The following is an 18,308-nucleotide window of genomic DNA, read 5'->3' as shown; positions in this document are numbered from 1 at the left end:
TTATTTATTTAGGGTTTATTCTTACAGAAGAATCTCTCTATCTATCTATATATCTATCTATATATCATCTATCTGTCTCATATAGCTCTCTATAATTTGTCTGTCTATCATCTGTCTGTCTGACTGTATCTATCTGACCATCTGTATATAATCTGTCTATCATCCATCTGCCTATCTATCACTCATATATATATATATTATCTAGCTGTCTATCTATAATCTGTCTATCATCTGTCTGTCCGACTGTATCTAACTGACTATCATCTATATGTCTATCATCCATCTGACTGTCTATCTGACTGCCTATCTATCAGGACTATATTTGTATCTAACTGTCTGTCTATCATCCATCTGCCTATCTAATCTATCTGTATGTCATCTATCTGTCTATCTATCAGTCTATTTATATAGCCTATATCAGTATCTATCTGTCCATCATCCATCTATTTAAAGTGGCATCCATCTTAAAAAGTATGCATTTAATCTCACTTTATTCAACAACCATACTAATAAGAAACATGACTTTATTGTAGTATGTATAACTTATAATTAGCCTAACTTTAAAATAACTTTTATACTAGGTTTTTAAAAACAATAAAAACGTAATAACAAAAATATGGAAAGAACGAACTTTTTACATTTATAAACGAACTTTTATAGTCAATTGGAATGACTTCTAAGACAGTTAAAATGTCACTATTGCCCGAAATATTCTTTATTAGAAAGGTTAAACTTTTAAACTGCCGTTTATTTGCATTGGCATTAGTCTGATCAAATGTTGTAGCTAAATGTGTCGATGGGTGCTAGCGACTCGAACCCCCCAGCTTCTCGGTCCAGCCCGGATCTTTAAGCGCTAGGTCACGGACCCTGATAGATCTCCAGTGTTTGCTCAGCAGGGCACGTGCATGTGCTGGAGACTCACATTCATGCGCGCGGAGGCGTCACACACACCATCCAAGAGCTCACACAGTCGAAGTATCTTCCGGGAATCTGTGGATTATATCGGTAAGAACACCTAAAAGCTTCGTTGAAGCCTTGCGACCTTTGATTTAGCGGTTTACGTGCGTTTTAAACGCGCAAAAGCGTCGCGTTTCCTCCCCGAACGCGGTTGTTTTGCAGAAAATGGCGTCATGGTTTTGTTGTTCGGCTTGTGGATGACGAAGAGACGATCGGTTTTGATTCCGCGCGTGATTATAAAAGTTGTAACTAGTTTATTAGATGCGGATGACTGTTGTTAGCAACACTGTTTGTGTTTTGTTGTGATATTTATCAAGTGTGACTCAGGAGAGCGCGCGCAATGGCGCGAGGCTCTCCAGCGCCGCGCGCAATGACGAGCAAAGCGCAGCGCGTGCCTGAGGTTCGGTTCCGCGCGGCTGGATGTTGATGTGCTGTAAAGTTTATTTTCCGTGTTTGATTACGTTTTTATGATTTTTCCATTTGCGTAAATCGTCTGCGGGTTTAAAAACGCGTTGTATGCGGTTCTTCCTCGTAGCTGGCTCGTTAGTGTGAACTTTGGTAGTTTCAGATTGTGGATTAAAGTTTTAAAAATACTGAAAAAATATGTTGGCCGTTTAGAGTGACAACATTTTTACTCAAACAAAAGTCAAAGTATCCGAGCAAAAACGTTTCTACTTAGTAACTTAGATGTTAGTTTGATGCAATAAAAGCGTTGAGAAGCAACTTGTTTTAACACCATTTCTGAATGTCCTCACTTCTTGGACAAACCAAAACAGCATTAAACTCACCAGAAACTGATTTTATAGGTTTTGGACATTTGATGATGACAGATAAAGTCATTGTCAGCTGGTTTCTTGGATGCAAGTGTTCATTTTCTATAGCACTCAATCAAGTACAGTACATTCTCCAACATCATACTTAAGCAAAGTCTTGCAGAACAATTCACTTCACACACTTCTGAGTTTTCAGACTGGCAGTCTTCAGGAGATTTTGACTCAACATGTAGGAGAATAGGCAGACGTAACTTGATGTAACGTTGATTTATGAATAGATGCTATCTTATCTCCAAATTTGGAAACTGGAGATTGTAAGCTTTCAAATGATATATAGTATGTCGATATTACTTAAGATATTATTGTTTTAAAAATATAGTGGGAAACGTCCCACCTGTGGGACGTGACATTTAAGGGGTTAAACAATATAAAAAGTTCTGTTTTTGCCAAATTTAAGGGCCCTTTCACACCAAAAGAGAAATGAATAACCCTCAGGCTGATGGGAATGCAAGTTCACTCCTGTACAGTAGAGGGCGCAACTCAAACAAACCTTCAGCTGTTCTGCAGAAGAGGACGCAGGAAAAGAAAGTTCAACTTCGGCAAAATAGTGAAACACAAATGCGACGTTTATCTTATTACTATGGTTCAGTTAGATCATTGAAGGTCAGCAGCAAAGACATTGGTTAATAAAGTCAGATTAAATACATAAAGTATATTTTGTGTCATTTAACATTTTAATTATTGCAGGTTTGCATTATTATGACTTATTATCACTGTTTTTATTCATTTTGAGGAATACTGAATTACTTATTTATAAACGTAACTCAGATATTGTGTTGCAAATACACAAGTAATGCATTACTAGTTACTTGAAAAAGTAATCTGATTACATAACTAATGTTACTTGTAATGCGTTACCGATAGTGCGGACATCTCTTCAGTACAGTTTGGAGTCACTGTTCATTGATCCGCTGTTCTCCTTCTCCACAGAGGCACGTCTGAAGTGCTGTAGAGATGGAGGAACCCCGTTCGACCCCAGCCAATGAGAAGTCTTGCCAGACGGATGACATCACAGGAGAGGCCGTTGTACCCGGGCCTGACCATGCGAGCAAGACGCTAGGTGAACTTTCACTTAAATGAATATTAAATGAATAATGTGAATGTCATCTATGACACGCATTTTAACTTGACCAATAGGATCCATTCTGACCTGTCCACATGAACGGACATAATCCGAATGCACTTTAATAGCGGCCCATCCGCTCTGATCCTTCGACATTAGAGGATTACAGCAAATTCCTCCAGTGCCGGCTATTGTCCTTCACTCAGTAGGGGCCACTAGAGTCTGTGACCCTTACAGAGGTCACGCCCCATCACACACACACACATACAGGGTGAAACGGTAACATTGATTGGTCTGCTCTTTGCCCCTGTTATAGTGGGAGGGCAAGAGGCCACGCCCATGTGATGATGTGTGCATGGGGGGAGGGGCTTAAGTTTGAATATGGTAGTTTTACTTCCTGTTTACATTCTTTTTCTAATAATAGTACGACTGTTTTCTTTAAAACCAAAGAAAAATAACTTTTTTTCCAGCATTTTTTCCACTTTGTATTTTGTAGTTAACTTAGTTCCTTTGAACGATCTCAGCAGTGTTATTTTAATATTATTTATATACTGCTGTATTAAAGTGCTGATTCATATTTTGAATTGGCTTTTATTTTTATATTCAAATTATTAAATTTATTTAGTGTAATTTTTGTAATTTTTATTTACTTTTTTAAATTTGATATTTTGAATTAGCTTTTATATTTTTTTTACGGTTTTATTATGATTTTTTGTTGTTGTCTTTTTTACGCTTTAAATTAGCTTTTATAATTTTCGATTTCATTATAATTTAAGGTTTAGTAATGTTTGTTATGTTTTGGGCATTTCTATTAGTATTTTGAATTAGCATTTATTTTTAATGTTAAAGTTTTAATAATTTAAATTAGTAAATTTGTTTAGTGCTTTTGTAATTTTTTATTTACTTTTTTACAATTTGATATTTTGAATTAGCTTTTATATTTTGCATTTTATTATGATTTTAAAGTTTTATTATATTTTTTTTTATTTGTATTTTTTTGTTTTATTTAACATTTTAAATTAGCTTTTATATTTTCCGTTTACATTATAATTTAAGCTTTAGCAACGTTTGTTATGTTTTTGGCATTTTTATTAGTTTTATTTATTTGTTAATATTTTGAATTGGCATTTATTTTTAAATTTAAAGTTTTAGTAATTTAAGTAATTCATTTAAATTAGAACATTTGTTTAGTGCTTTAGTAATTTTTTATTTACTTTTTTAAAATGTGATATTTTGAATTAGCTTTTATAAAGTTTTATTATAATTTTTTTTTTATTTGTCATTTTTATTTAACATTTTAAATCAGCTTTTATATTTTCCGTTTAAGCTTTAGTAATGTTTCTTATGTTTTTGGCATTTCTATTAGTTTTGTTTATTTTTTTTATATTTTGAATTAGCATTTATTATGAATTTTAAAGTTTTAGTAATTTTACTACTTCAACATCAACATAGTTATTTATTTATTTAGATTTATTAGTTGCCCAACAAAACTAATATCATCTTATATTAATACATTCTATTATTTCAGCTTAATTTCAGTCACCGAAAACCGATTTTTAATAGTTTAACTTACAGTTATAACAATAACAACCCTGTCATGTACTACTTTCGGGCAACTAGTGAGTCAATCAAGTGTCATTTACCAGCCAAAACCAATTTTTCTTTCACCTACCATTGGACAAGTGCTAAATGTGTCCCCTTGGGCTGTAATGGACCGACTGAACGGTCTGGTGGACCAGAAGCATCAGTCAGTGGTGTTGAAGTGGCGATTGTAGACGGCCAGCTCCTCACCTATCGGTCCTTATATTGGCCGATTTCCAGCCAGGAAAAATCCCTCACACAGACATAAAACACCTGCAATATAAGGCGAGTCTCTGAGGACCTCTCTAAACACACCGCTGCGTTCCAGCCATAAATTCCCCAGCATCCCCATCATCAATCTCTGACTGATTGGTCGCTTTATCCACAGCTGTGTTCATGCCCCGTATTTTACACACGATTGATTTTCCACCTCCTCATGTAGTGAAGAGTTACTGTCTCCCACTGTGTATCTGTTCCCTTATAGCTCTAGTGACGCAAAATGCTCGTTTTAGATAAGCGCTACATCTCTAGATTTGAAAGAAAATGGGGCTTTGTTTGTTCAAATCACCACGATAGATTGAGCAATAATAATACTACGAGTTGAGTAACTCGAAAACTTCAGTAATTCAACATAAAAGGTGAAATCAATATATTATATAGACTCTAATAAGATATTTCAAGCCGTTATTTGTTATGATTTTGATGATTATGGCTGACCGCTATGAAAACCCCAAATTCAAATGTAGGTTTTTATAAGCTATAAGCCATAATCATCAAAACTATAACAAATAACGGCTTTAAATATCTCACTAGAGTCTATATAATTTATTAGTTTCACCTTTTAAGTTGAATTACTGAGCTTTTACACGATATTCCCTATTTTCTGTAATGTTCTCCACAAACTAGCGCTTCATTAATCACAACCGTGAAATATTGGCAAACGTAAGAGATGTGATCCGATTTATGCAGTGTTAAATCAAGGCTTTTGTTTCAGAGCCAGATGCTTTCGCAAACACTCATCGAGACAGTGGCAGCGGCCATCAATAATGCAGACTTTAATAAAGTCTCATTTAGAAAGCTGAATGGATATGATTCATATCAGTGAGATCTGCCATCCAAAACATACTGGCATGAGCACAGCAAGCTAGACTTCAGATCATCATTTGTGAGTAATGAGATTCAGCCTGTCATGAGAGAGATAGGCAGTATTATAACCGAGGCTCTTGATTCATTGGGTGTTTTCTGTGATGCAAAGGAAGGACGTCACATTTTCTTTTCTATTCCCTGGTTACACCTGCAAAATGAACCTTAGGTCTGATAACACATTGGTATCGAGTCGACCGTTCTCTTGATAATCGAAGCGATAATCCGTGTGTGGAATGTGACGAAGTACAAATACTTTGTTACTTTACTTAAGTACATTTTTCACGTATCTTTACTTTACTTAAGTAGAATAAATAGTGCATACTCTTTACTTTTACTTTGTTACATTTTGCAGCAATTATTCTACTTTCTACTCCACTACATTTCTACAACTTCTGTTACATTTTCATTACATTTTCTGATCAGTTTTTCCCCTGCCAAACGTAATCTGACCATCCGTTCGTTGCACGTTTGTCTCACCAGTGACGTTTGGTTGCCATGGATACATCAACTAAATGCGTCTCGCACGCAGTGCGTTTATCGTACAATTTATACCCGAAAATGTGTTTTTACGTGCATAGGAAATGCACCGTGTGTAATATACGTTTGGTTAGGATTATGGCAAGCCAAGAGGTTCAGAATTACACCATAAATTAATCGCGTTTAATGCCAAAAAATAGTTATTAACATATAGTAAGGATAAGCATGATGTGTATATTGCCTAATTGCAAGCTTGTTTCAGAAATGCTGACAACAATTTTTTCCATCATTATTGAACATCAGTATTAGGTTGAATGAGTTAGAATTAAATGTTTTATTAATCATTAGAAAATAGACATTAAGAGAATAAATTGTTATGCAAGTACTTTTACTTTTAATACTTAAAGTACATTTAAAATCAGGTACTTTTTACTTAAGTATGGTTGTCATTGTGTCACTTCTACTTTTACTAAAGTAAATATGTATCTGGTTATTTACTTAAGTACTGAGATTCAGTACTTCCTCCACCACTGGCGATAATTCATGGTAATAGCGTGGTAAAGTTATTGTCTGTGGTGTGAATGTGCATTGAGGCTGTTCTAAGTGCAATAACGATGTGTTTTTCTGGCGCAGTTTATTCCACAGAACCTGGAGATCCCGCTCTGCTACAAACACAGATGCTCACGTCCAAATCCGGCATCCATCAGATCATCGAATGTTTCCGCACAGGTGCTTTGTGTTTCCTCACCTCTTTATAATCATAGTAGTACTTTCGATGAAGTTCGTTCGTTCGTTGTTCTCGAATCTCAATGACTCGTATCCCTGCCCTCTTGTGTTTATATGCAGGCACTGCACAGCTCAAACACATTCTCCTAAAAGAGGTGGACACAATCTTTGAGTGCAAACTCTGCCGCAGTCTCTTCCGTGGCCTTCCCAATCTCATCAAGCACAAGGAAATCTATTGTTTCACTCCTGATGGTTAGTATAATATCGCCTTTCTGCGGTTCATTCAATTCACACACACACACACACATACAGGGTGAAACGGTAACATTGATTATTCTGCTCTTTGCCCCTGTTATAGTGGGAGGGCAAGAGGCCACGCCCATGTGATGATGTGTGCATGGGGGGAGGGGCTTAAGTTTGGATATGGTAGTTTTACTTCCTGTTTACATTCTTTTTCTAATAATAGTACGACTGTTTTCTTTAAAACCAAAGAAAAATAACTTTTTTTCCAGCATTTTTTCCACTTTGTATCCAAACTAGAGGCAGACCGATATTATCGGCCGATATTAGGCATTTTCCAAACAATCGGTATCGGCAGTTATAATGGCCGATAAATGAATATTTCAAAAATAAAATAAAAACGGACGAAACACGCTTGAACCATGTCGTAAGTGTTGGAGTTGTATAGTTCCCTCCACCAGAGGGCACTCTACACCGTTCCTGTTGGCAACACTCGTTGAGTTGGTCATTGCTTGAATAACAATTAAAAGAACATTCCCATCAGTTCTCAAATAAGCATGACAAATTTGCGACTATCATGTCCAGTTTTGCTGCTGTTAAATAAGCCGAGAGAGAAGCGGATTTAGCTAGTAATAGTTACGTTATGTTGTTACAGTGTAGTTGACTGACTGTCCTTTTAACTTTTGACCATGTGATTGAAGTATTTCTTTACTAGCGCGTGACATTTATAGCAATGAGACGTATCATCTCTCCTTGGCCTGTTGTATGTTTTACAATTGGCACTATTATGTTATCCATTGCTAAATTATGGCTCATTATAGTCTTGCTAACCACAAAGCTAGCTAATGCCGCTATCATCAGTCTGTTCTGTTGTGACAATAAAAGAAACAAGTGTCTTTTTAAAATGCATTATCATATTATTTTAGTTCAAACTAATAAATAACTACAAATAACTAATGTTAGGGAAATCTGTTAATGTTTTGTTGCGCGTTTCTGAAATAATTAAATATATATCGGATTTTGAAACCAAAAAATATTTGTATATCGGCCTTTATCGGTCTGAGTTTGCCATGATATTTTCCGTAATTATGTTTTGGTGACGTTGATTCTGCCCGTTCTGTTTATCTTCCAGTATCTAATTGCGCGATCTTATTTAGTGTTTGTGCTACTGTACTTTTAAGAAAGACTTCTATATGTAAATTTGATTGTTTTAACTATAACACATTTTACACTGCCATTCATCAGGATGCATTACTGTATGCCGTCGATCCTTTTATTTTTGTGATAAGGGTCTTTAAACTGAACAAAATAAATCACACAATTGATAACTACCGTCGTGATTTAAAGTAAAAGTGAAAATGTATTACATTTAGTTCCTGTTTTTTAATTATTTAGATTTTTTTAAATATAATTTGTAATAAAATGAGACTAATCTCATAACATTATGCAATTATTCCACCTTAAAACAGAATCTAGCCCAGTAAACATCAGCTTCATTTGCGTTTGTTGATGTTGTTGTTAGCATTTTATTGGTTACACGCCTGTTCTGAGCAATTAAATCAACTGAATCAATATAATAATTAGACAACACTAATGTTTAATAATGTAATTCTTTAATAAATGCCCCTGAAAATCAATTACAATTGAATAGAAAAGTTAATTTCTTACCCTGGTTGTGATTTTATAACTGAATTTGATATCTGAACTCATTTTTGCAGGTTAGTTTCAAAAGGGATATCTAGTGTTATAGTATTTCTAAATGTAATATTAAAAAAAGCTGTTTTCCATAATACGATCCCATTAACCAACGCCTAGTTCCGGTGTGTCTTCTAGACCCCTCTGGAGATGACAAAAAAAGCACGAAAGACCTTATTGAAGCCATCTATTCGTGCTCGGATAAAGAGGAATACGTCCTGAAATTTGAGCCCATTGCCAGCAACCAGAATGCCGTGTACCAGTACCTGTCGAGAGAAGATGACCTGAGTCCCAACCACACGACCACAGAGAGCTGGAGACACGACCTATCCGACTCTGACGATGAAGCGGAGAAGAATCGCATTGATGAAGGAGATAGCATGGACAAAGGAAAGGAAGATACAGAGGAAAACATGGAGCATCAGGATGACTCCTGCAGATGCCTCCTCTGCAATAAGACATACAGGGTTCGAGGTCACCTTAAGAGACACCTGCAAAGTGTTCACAAGATTATATCCTCCGGTTCCTCCACCAGCTCTACTGATCCCACGTCCGAATCCAAGAAAATGGTGAACGGGAAAGCTCCAGACAGTCCCGGCTCCTCCTGTAACTCCCAGAGCCCCAAAGAGGACAAGGTGAAGTCCAAAGCCGGGATCTCCGCGGGCTTTGACTTCAAGTCGCGCTTCTGCAAGCTCTGCAAACGTTCGTTCAGCTCCGTGCAAAACCTGGAGAAACACATCGAGCTGCACACGGACAACGGCACGGACTTCTTTGTCAAGTTTTACAGCTGTCCGCTCTGCCGTTACAAGACACGCCGCAAAAGAGACGTGCTCCGCCATCTCTCGGACTTCCACAAGAAGAAGTCCTCCTACATTTGCCGGATCTCGTCGTCGCTGGAGAGCTACGCCGTCAAGAAGCCGGCGGAGGTCGTGTTGAGCAAAGAAGACGCCAAAGATCAAGGTCGAGAGGAAGTGAAAGTCCAACACAGCCACGCTTCGCCATATACGACTCGCAGGAACCTGAAAGCACCCGGCGTGATGCGCAAGACCTTGAAGACTGGGAAAGGAGCCAATGGCAAAAAAGGGAAGGCCGGTAGCCCAAAAGGGAGTGTGAATAAGAAGTCTCTGCATGTGTGCAACACCTGTGGACAGAGCTTTAAAAAGGCAAGGTACCTAGGGTTGCACAAGAGAAGCCATCTAAAGACCACAGGGATCAGAACAAGATCGAAGGTCATGCTTTGGTGAGTGCATCTCCTAATGAGTCATGCTCAACACTAGAGCTGGGTTTCCATTCAAATTTCAAGAATCGATTCCGATTCTCAAGATCTTGAATCGATTATCGTTATCCGATTCGATCCGATCTTCGAGATTTAGATAATTGTTTCTGAAAAAAGCATTTTTTCCAGCTGTTACCTGAATTACAGGACTGTACTTATGCAACATATTGATACTATTATTGTAGACATTCAACTGCAAATGAATTGCAGTTGAATGGTTTAATGAATCAAAGTCCATTGTCGTAACAATGTGCACGCTGAGTCAAAGCTTTCAATGCGCACATAGGGATCACTCGCGGCAAGTTAAAGTTAACGGGGAAAATGTAGGCCTATTAATAAATCGATTCTCTGAGCTACGGATCAATCTTTAGAAATGAATATGAAAATTAAATAATTTTTTTTCAACACAGCACTACTCAACACTACATGGTTATTTTTCGCAATACTTTATTTCTTGTCTGCTTTGTCCACCAACTTGCAATGCTTTCTTGACAAATTTGGCTAAAACATCTCAGAAAGCAGATCACTTCATCGCAATGCATTCTGCAGTTGCATTCCCTACAAATATGCATGCAATTCTGCCTTTGTTTGTATTTGGCCAAAACATCTCAAAATGGCGATCACCTCATTGCGTTCTTGACAAAAGATGCTTGCAATTCTGCTTTCTAATGTGGCCAGAACATCTCAGAAGGCAGATCACGTCATCACAATGCATTCTGCAATTGGATACTGGCCAAAACATCTCAGACGGTTGTAATATTCTCATGCCTACATTTAGGCTCTATCCTGATGCAAGATCAGGAGCTGTGTAGGTGGGAAGCTCACTAGTAATGTCCTGTGCTAGCATGTGTTCGTTCTACCTCTGAACTCCGATGGTGAAGGAGACGGTGTGTAGAGAGAGGAATTGTGCTTTGATTGGCGGATTGTTACTGCAGCCTTGCTGCTAATGAATAAGAGAAATCCCAGGGTGGACTTCCAGCACAGGAGAATGAAGCATGGATGCCACTGCAAGGCCCTGGAAATCAGGCCGACCCGTCTCACCTCGAGCTTTAAAGAGCGGTGAGGGGGGCTTCTTTAAGAAGAAATTAAGATAACTCACCCGTGTCTTTGGAAACAGGGCTCGTATTAATCACACTGCTCTGTCACATGACCCGAGAGACAAGAGAAGCTCTCTGATCGTCAAGTAAGGGTGACGGAGTTGCCTTGGCTATCCATGACCATTCTTGATTTGCTTTTTCCCAGTTAATGCTCCATTTTCTCCCCATGGTGGAAGTCCATACGTCACTCTGACAGTTAGTATTTCACTTGTTCCTTTGGGTCTCAGTGCTGGTGTTGGTCTCTGGGTTGCAGTCAGTCCATCTAACAGGAAAACACATGAAGGCTGGATTACCCGCTGCTCCCAGTCCACATGTGGCAGCGTTACTTACACAATAAACTAGTTACTTGAGCAATAAACTAGTTACTTAAGCGATAAACTAGTTACTTAAGCAATAAACTAGTGACTTAAGCGATAAACTAGTTACTTAATCGATAAACTAGTTACTTAAGCAATAAACTAGTGACTTAAGCGATAAACTAGTTACTTAAGCAATAAACTAGTGACTTAAGTGCTCAAGTTACTAGTTTATTGCTCAAGTTACCAGTTTATTGCATAAGTAACCAGTTTATTGCTTAAGTAACTAGTTTATTGCTTAAGTAATTAGTTTATCGCTTAAGTCACTAGTTTATTGCTTAAGTCACTAGTTTATTGCTTAAGTCACTAGTTTATTGCTTAAGTAACTAGGTTATTGCTTAAGTAACTAGTTTATCGCTTAAGTCACTAGTTTATTGCTTAAGTAACCAGTTTATTGCTTAAGTCACTAGTTTATTGCATACGTAACCAGTTTATTGCATAAGTAACCAGTTTATTGCTATGTAACTAGTTTGGTTACTTATGCAATAAACTAGTTCCTTAAGCAATAAACTAGTTACATAGCAATAAACTGGTTACTTATGCAATAAACTGGTTACGTATGCAATAAACTAGTTCCTTAAGCAATAAACTAGTTACATAGCAATAAACTAGTTACTTAAGCAATAAACTGGTTACTTATGCAATAAACTGGTTACTTATGCAATAAACTAGTTCCTTAAGCAATAGTTTATTGCATAAGTAACCAGTTTATTGCTTAAGTAACTAGTTTATTGCTCAAGTAACCAGTTTATTGCTTAAGTCACTAGTTTATTGCTTAAGTCATTAGTGACTTAAGCAATAAACTGGTTACTTAAGCAATAAACTACTGACTTAAGCAATAAACTGGTTACTTAAGAAATAAACTAGTGACTTAAGCAACAAACTGGTTACTTAAGTGATAAACTAGTGACAAAATATAGGACTTAAATAATTTAACATTTAGTATGTCAGCTACTCTATATAATAATGATAATAATACATTGCTAGATTATAATACAAATATTTAAAATAAATATTTATTTAATACATATATATAAATACGTTTTTAACTGACCATTATGTAACTTACAAGGAACTCCAAGACACTCATGATATATTACTATAGTACGTGCCCATAAAAATATGGTTTTACCATGGCACATTTCTGAGACTTCATAATAACTTTCTATCATACTGTTTTGGTGTCTCTTTCTAACTTTCCTGTCTCCCTTCATTAGATGTTTTCTGGCAGCGATCTGGACTTCTGGCAGCGACGGTGGAAAGACATACTGGACAGTGAAGTGACAAAGAAAAGCCCATCATCAGTTCGTAGGGTATAGGAAACCCTCAGAAATGTGCGTTTGGGCTTTTAGGGGCTTTTCTGTCATCCCAAACACACACATTGGAGAATAACGGTACAGTATTTTCAGCGGTGCTCTGGTATCTGTTTATGAGGGGTTCTGACCACTCTCGGATGTAAGAGGAAATATATATATGTCTATTCCCCCGCTGACATCATTAAGATTTGACATTTCCATCCAATAACGTCCAGGCGATTGTTTCAGGGTCCAGTTGTAGTGAACCGGCCTCAGGCGCAGATTCAAGACACACATGCTCTTGTTGCCCTCGGCCTCTGAACGCTGGCATTGACTCCCATCAGGCTCGTTGGTATTCAGTGACAACATCTGGATGTGTTTCTTCTCCATCACTGGATACTGAAGACCACTGGAACGGCATGAGCTCAGACTCCGCTTCAGTTATATTAAGGGAAAGGGATGTTTTATGCTTGAACAAACACATGCTCTGGGGTAGATGAGCTTGTGTGAACTGCAGGTGAAGCACTTTATATGAGATTTGTTTAGTTGTGTCCTCCTGTAGTTCTCTCATTAATTCGAATGGGATCCGTTTTAGATTCTTCTTATGTTATTTTACGCTCTTCATTTGTCTATTCACGTCTTCAGATGCATTCACTGTGCATATCTGTAGATTCTCTGGAACTTCTTGACGGATATTGAAGTGTTATTAGTATGAATTTTTTCAGTTTTCTTTGTATTGACCAACAATAAACAAAAAACTAGCATATGCATTGTTTTTCTTTCTTTATTTGTCTCAAATAATATAAAAAAGTTTTTTTTAATATAATTTATATAAAAAATAATTTAAAAAAGTGAAGTTTTAAAGGAATTTTGCATTCTCTTCTTTTTAATCAATATTAGCCCATCTAACACTTCACTCTCGTTCTGTATATGCATATGAATTTATTATTGATTATAGAAAGGCTAAAGGATTCTAAATCCCAAAGAGTGCAGTAGTGAATATTTGAGGTTCTGCTGAGTAGTTTGAGTATAATGAGTGAGCAAATATTTTTGACACCACTAGAGGGCAATAGTGCACTGTTTATAAACCAGCTGGTGAAGGATATGGCAACCAAAGCTGATATTGCCCACAATTATTTTTTTCTGTTTAAATTTATTCAGATGTTTCTTTAGTTAGTTGTAGATGTGGTCAAAATAACGACTGAATATAATAATAGTAGCCTTTGCATGCTGAAGAGAGTTAGAAACGAGGCTACTTTTTTGCATCCACACTCATTAAATCAATTAATTGAACTAGGGTAATTTAGAGTACATCCAAAAAAAATGCGATAGATGACTCCACCAGACATCATAATATTGACACTAAACACTGAAATGCGCGTTAATGCAGTTTTTGTAGATATAAATTATATTTATTTCAAATTTACGTTCGAATCTTTCTTCACATTCTTGCATTTAGTCTCTCCTTTCTTCAACTATTTCTGCTCTTCTGCATCAATTTTTTGTGTGCGCAAGAGTGGGTGTTTCCTTAATCGTTCCGAGGAAACCATCCTGTGCGTTTTCCTTCTGAAATGAGAGCATTCTTCATTTAAGACTGCAATGATGCACGAGAGAGAGAGGGAGAGAGAGAGAGAGAGAGGGAGGATTTTGGTGATGCGCTGTTCATTTCAGCACCACAAACCAGCATCTGAGGGCAGAGAGGAGGTAAGATCTCACATCTTCTGCACTTCCATCTGAGTGTGTTTTAAAATACTGTTTTTATGCTGAAAGTATAATAATCTAGGAGAAAAATATGATCTGCTCGTTCTTTTGTTTGTAATGTTGATCATGGAAATCTTTTGAGCGCGAAAACTGTGAGTGATCAAACAAATAACTTGTGTTTTATTGTGTTACTGAGACCTGGAGGAATGTTGCAGTTGTTACTTGTTTTTAAGATGACAATGTTCACTTAACAGCACTTTATTGTTTTAGACGCAATAGTTGCGCTTTTATTGAGACATTGCATGTTTATTAAGACATGAGGGAGAATGCAGAGGCTGTGTTGATTATGAATCATTGCATTGCATCGAAGAAATGTGCGTAAATGCACACGCATGCATGCTGATTCATACACACGTGTGTTATAAATTCAGAAATGAATCAGAAATGCGCGTGCTTAATGTGAATATCATTAACAGACTCAAAACTCAATTGCACGCGATTGTATTTTTTTTCTCCAACTGCAGTTGAGAGAGCTCTGGATTCCTACGAGACAGGTTCTCCTGGTGGAAATATGAGATGGTTCTGCTTGACACATACTGATTCGTGTAAATTAAAAAGAGAAATGGGGCACACTGCGACTGCCAGGGTAATAACTCCGTCTGTGTCTGGAAGAGAGAGAAGACCTGAGCTCTCATAGAGATTAATCGTGCAAACTAGAAGAATATGACTCTGAAACAAATCCAATTATGCATAGACCATCTTATATGCAAATGCATTTTCAAGCGAATGCGCACTAGTCTTCCCCAAAGATGACTGGAGAAGAAAAACAGAGAACAGAAAATAGAATACAAGAGAAGCTAGAACAGATAGCCATTGTTCTAAAACAGAACGTTTCGAATGTTCTTCTGAAGGTTCTAAAGTTCACGGGAATAATGAGGGGATCTTCCCACAGTGTCTGGGTTAGTGTGGGGATTTCAGTGGCATTAGTGGTTCACCAGGAGAGCTCAATCTCATTGAGAAGTGTGCAGTGGACTTCCTTTACGGTGTGGAGTGATGCTCTTGGCGCACGGAGGCGGGGGATTGCGCAGCGCGCGCGCGCGTGTGCGTGTCTCTCTCTCTCTCTCTCTCTCTCGGAAGCGCGAGGCTGTGCGTAACTGTGCGTAATCAAACGATGGCTCTCCATTCTAGTGGAGATGTGGAGGTGTTTTACGAGTGGCTCTCTCTGTCTCGACTCTCTAAAATGTTTTATGTGCCTGGTGTGTGTGTGTGTGTGTGTGTGTGTGTGTGTGTGTGTGTGTGTGCCAACAACAGTGTGAACTACCTTGGTTTTGGAGCCTAGTGTGGTGTATAAATATGCAGTCAAACCAAAATTTATCCAGACAACATATAGATTTTTTTTTTTTTTTTTTACTAGTGGTAGAGCAGGACACTATAGTTAATTTGTGTAAGTTAGGATAGCAGGGTGACTGAATAATTTTTAGTTTCGCTGTGTATGCTTTCTTTTTGAAAATATAATTAATATAATTAAATATTAACATCAAAATATCTCCGTTTCCCCAAAATATGTGCATCTTAAGAAAATAACTGTTGTGAATATCTATCTGTCACAACTCACCTTGATTACTCCCCGATCCACAAGCTGAAGTGTAAACATCAACCCGACAGCTCTATTGTCCGCGCAAATAGACACATTTCCTCTCGCTGCGAAATGTCTTTGGTTGCCTATGCAAATGTGAGGGAAGAGGCCTTGATTTTGTTGTTTATTCAATGAGGCAGAAATGAAAGACCACACTGAGCACCAAATGACTGTGATGTAATTTCCTTTCTGTCAAGATGTCCGTGCGTTTGATGAGTTTGCTTTGTTGCTCGTGTCTGATTCATGTTTGATTTGTCTTCGTGCAGCCACTCACACAATGCTTTCTTTCATTTAGATGCTTCTGAAGATGTGAGAGTGTTGGAGGCACTGACGTCTTTCGCTTCTCAGTCACATGACATGCACACCAGGCGTTTGTCCCCCGTGGTCAAGATGCTCGACTTCAGCTTTGAAATGGGAATGGATGTCCCTGTCCACCTGCTTCCCCGTTAGTCCTCAATCCCTATACCTGGAAATTCCCAACACTTTCTGACACTGCCCCCCCCCAACAGCCCAGTGGATATGGATCTTGTACGCTTGATTCGGACTCAGTGCCAGCTCCTCTTCTTCTTATGCTACTGGTCACCAGTCTCTCTCCAGAAGTTGGAGATGCCACCCATTGAATACGCCCACTCTATCCGGCTCGATGGCGACATAATCCTGGGTGGCCTGTTCCCGGTTCATTCCCGGGGTGAGCGCGGCGTTCCCTGCGGAGAGTTAAAGAAGGAGAAGGGTATTCACCGACTGGAGGCAATGCTGTTTGCCATCGACCTTATCAACAAAGACCCAGAGCTGCTACCCAACGTGACGCTGGGCGCCCGGATCCTGGACACCTGCTCGCGGGACACCTACGCCCTGGAGCAGTCGCTCACCTTTGTACAAGCTCTCATTGAGCGCGACGGCTCGGATGTACGCTGTGCTAATGGAGACCAGCCCATATTTGCCAAGCCCGACAAAATCGTCGGAGTGATTGGTGCAGCCGCCAGCTCGGTCTCCATCATGGTCGCCAACATCTTGAGGCTCTTTAAGGTGAGTTAAGCTCACCTTGTTCTTATGGGGATTGGGAAGCAAACTGTAGTTGTATTCAATGATGACAGATGTCAAGTCCAACTGGTAATTGGCTTTCTGAGGTGTGGGAGTGACCAGACCTATCAAGACCGGAACATATTTGCCAAGTTTGCCAACATGATGAAGGTACACATAAGAGGTCTAACATTGCCTTTCTAGGGCCTGGGAGTGTGAATGATGGTTATAGTCAACGCATTCTCATCCCAAGTCGTCATATACTGACGCTTTTGCCAATGCGTAGACATCCAACACACATGGCACCCTTTAGCGTCAATATAACACGCCTCGGTTATGGGTAGATTTAGGGTTAGACCACTAGGAGGCGCCTTCCATTGACACTAAATGGTGCTATGTGTGTTGGATGTCTACGCATTGGCAAAAGCGTCAGTATATGACGACTTGGGATGAGAACGGGCTGTTATAGTGCAGTGTAGCGGTTAAAAGGTCTAAGTCGAAAGGTATAGGTGGGGTCATCACGGTAGATGTGTCTCCATCATGTTTGCCAAAATTATGATATTTGAGGTAAGCAGGGTCACATAAGAGGTCCTGTCTTGGGTCTGGGAATGCCTGAACATATACAGCCTGAACGAGGCATTGAAAGGGAATATAATAAAAACAATGCCGATCTCAATTCGCACTTATTTTACGAAGTGGGTATTTCGTACAAATTCGTATGATTTTTGCTCAATCGTACGTATTTTACGAGTTGTCCAAATTAATATGAATGACCTAACCCTGACCCCGCCCCTAAACATTGGGTTTAGACAAATCGTACAAATCGTACGAGTGAGATTGTATGAATTAGCCACCTCGTAAAATACGTACGAGTCAGCCGTGAGATAGTGTTGGTGAAAATCTACAATGAGACTAGCCTGTATTTTCCAAGTTAAACCAAATTGTTGGGGTCATCATGGCAGATGTGTCTCATATTTTACTCATTGTTAGCAGGTTCACATAAGAGGTCTAACTTTAACTTTCTAGGGCCTGGAAATTGGGCATAGTGTGTTGTTAACAATCAGGTTTGGGAATTGGAAAATACAATCAAGACCAGGCCCTAATGTCGGGACGTATGTGTCTACATCACGATTGCCAACATTACGAGGGACGTGGGAATGAGGCCAGAGTTTGTATTTGTTGTGAATGGTGGTTATATTATAGCATACC

General features: G+C 38.4%; 2 protein-coding genes across 4 annotated transcripts in view; both read left to right on the top strand.

Moving 5' to 3' along the window:
* The first annotated feature begins 824 nt into the window (after window positions 1-824).
* On the top strand, window positions 825-13,512 carry znf800b (zinc finger protein 800b). Of its 2 annotated transcripts, none has more exons than XM_089127003.1 (6): window positions 825-1,005; window positions 2,721-2,850; window positions 6,691-6,786; window positions 6,904-7,035; window positions 8,839-9,958; window positions 12,665-13,512. In XM_089127003.1, coding segments are annotated over exons 2-6 (1,455 nt in total). In that variant the 5' UTR covers window positions 825-1,005; window positions 2,721-2,744; the 3' UTR covers window positions 12,666-13,512. The 2 variants fall into 2 exon arrangements, with proteins under 2 accessions (XP_088983129.1, XP_039516641.2); XM_039660707.2 differs by having other exon boundaries at window positions 828-1,005; window positions 8,857-9,958.
* An 824-nt stretch (window positions 13,513-14,336) lies between these two features.
* The window catches only part of grm8a (glutamate receptor, metabotropic 8a), a 192,345-nt gene continuing 188,373 nt past the window's right edge, over window positions 14,337-18,308 (top strand). The window contains exons 1-2 of one of the 2 annotated variants that reach the window (XM_039660684.2): window positions 14,337-14,446; window positions 16,375-17,105. In XM_039660684.2, the coding sequence (XP_039516618.2) occupies window positions 16,599-17,105 (507 nt within the window). In that variant the 5' untranslated portion in view covers window positions 14,337-14,446; window positions 16,375-16,598. Of the gene's footprint in view, window positions 14,447-14,574; window positions 14,596-16,374; window positions 17,106-18,308 lie in introns of those variants that run through there. The other variant, XM_039660685.2, reaches the window with a different exon arrangement.

Source organism: Pimephales promelas, chromosome 24 (assembly GCF_988280905.1).
Source record: "Pimephales promelas chromosome 24, fPimPro1.hap1.1, whole genome shotgun sequence".
In the NCBI taxonomy this organism is placed as follows: Eukaryota; Metazoa; Chordata; class Actinopteri; order Cypriniformes; family Leuciscidae; genus Pimephales; species Pimephales promelas.
Note: the sequence above shows the minus strand (reverse complement) of the source record. Positions and strands in the feature narration are given on the sequence as shown.

Bases quoted from the DNA above. Each gene is read 5' to 3' on its own strand.
- znf800b (XM_089127003.1), top strand. From the start codon at position 2,745: ATGGAGGAACCCCGTTCGACCCCAGCCAATGAGAAGTCTTGCCAGACG. The intron at 6,787-6,903 runs GTGCTTTGTGTT...GTTTATATGCAG, and splicing joins CATCGAATGTTTCCGCACAG to GCACTGCACAGCTCAAACAC. The intron at 7,036-8,838 runs GTTAGTATAATA...ACCAACGCCTAG, and splicing joins CTATTGTTTCACTCCTGATG to TTCCGGTGTGTCTTCTAGAC.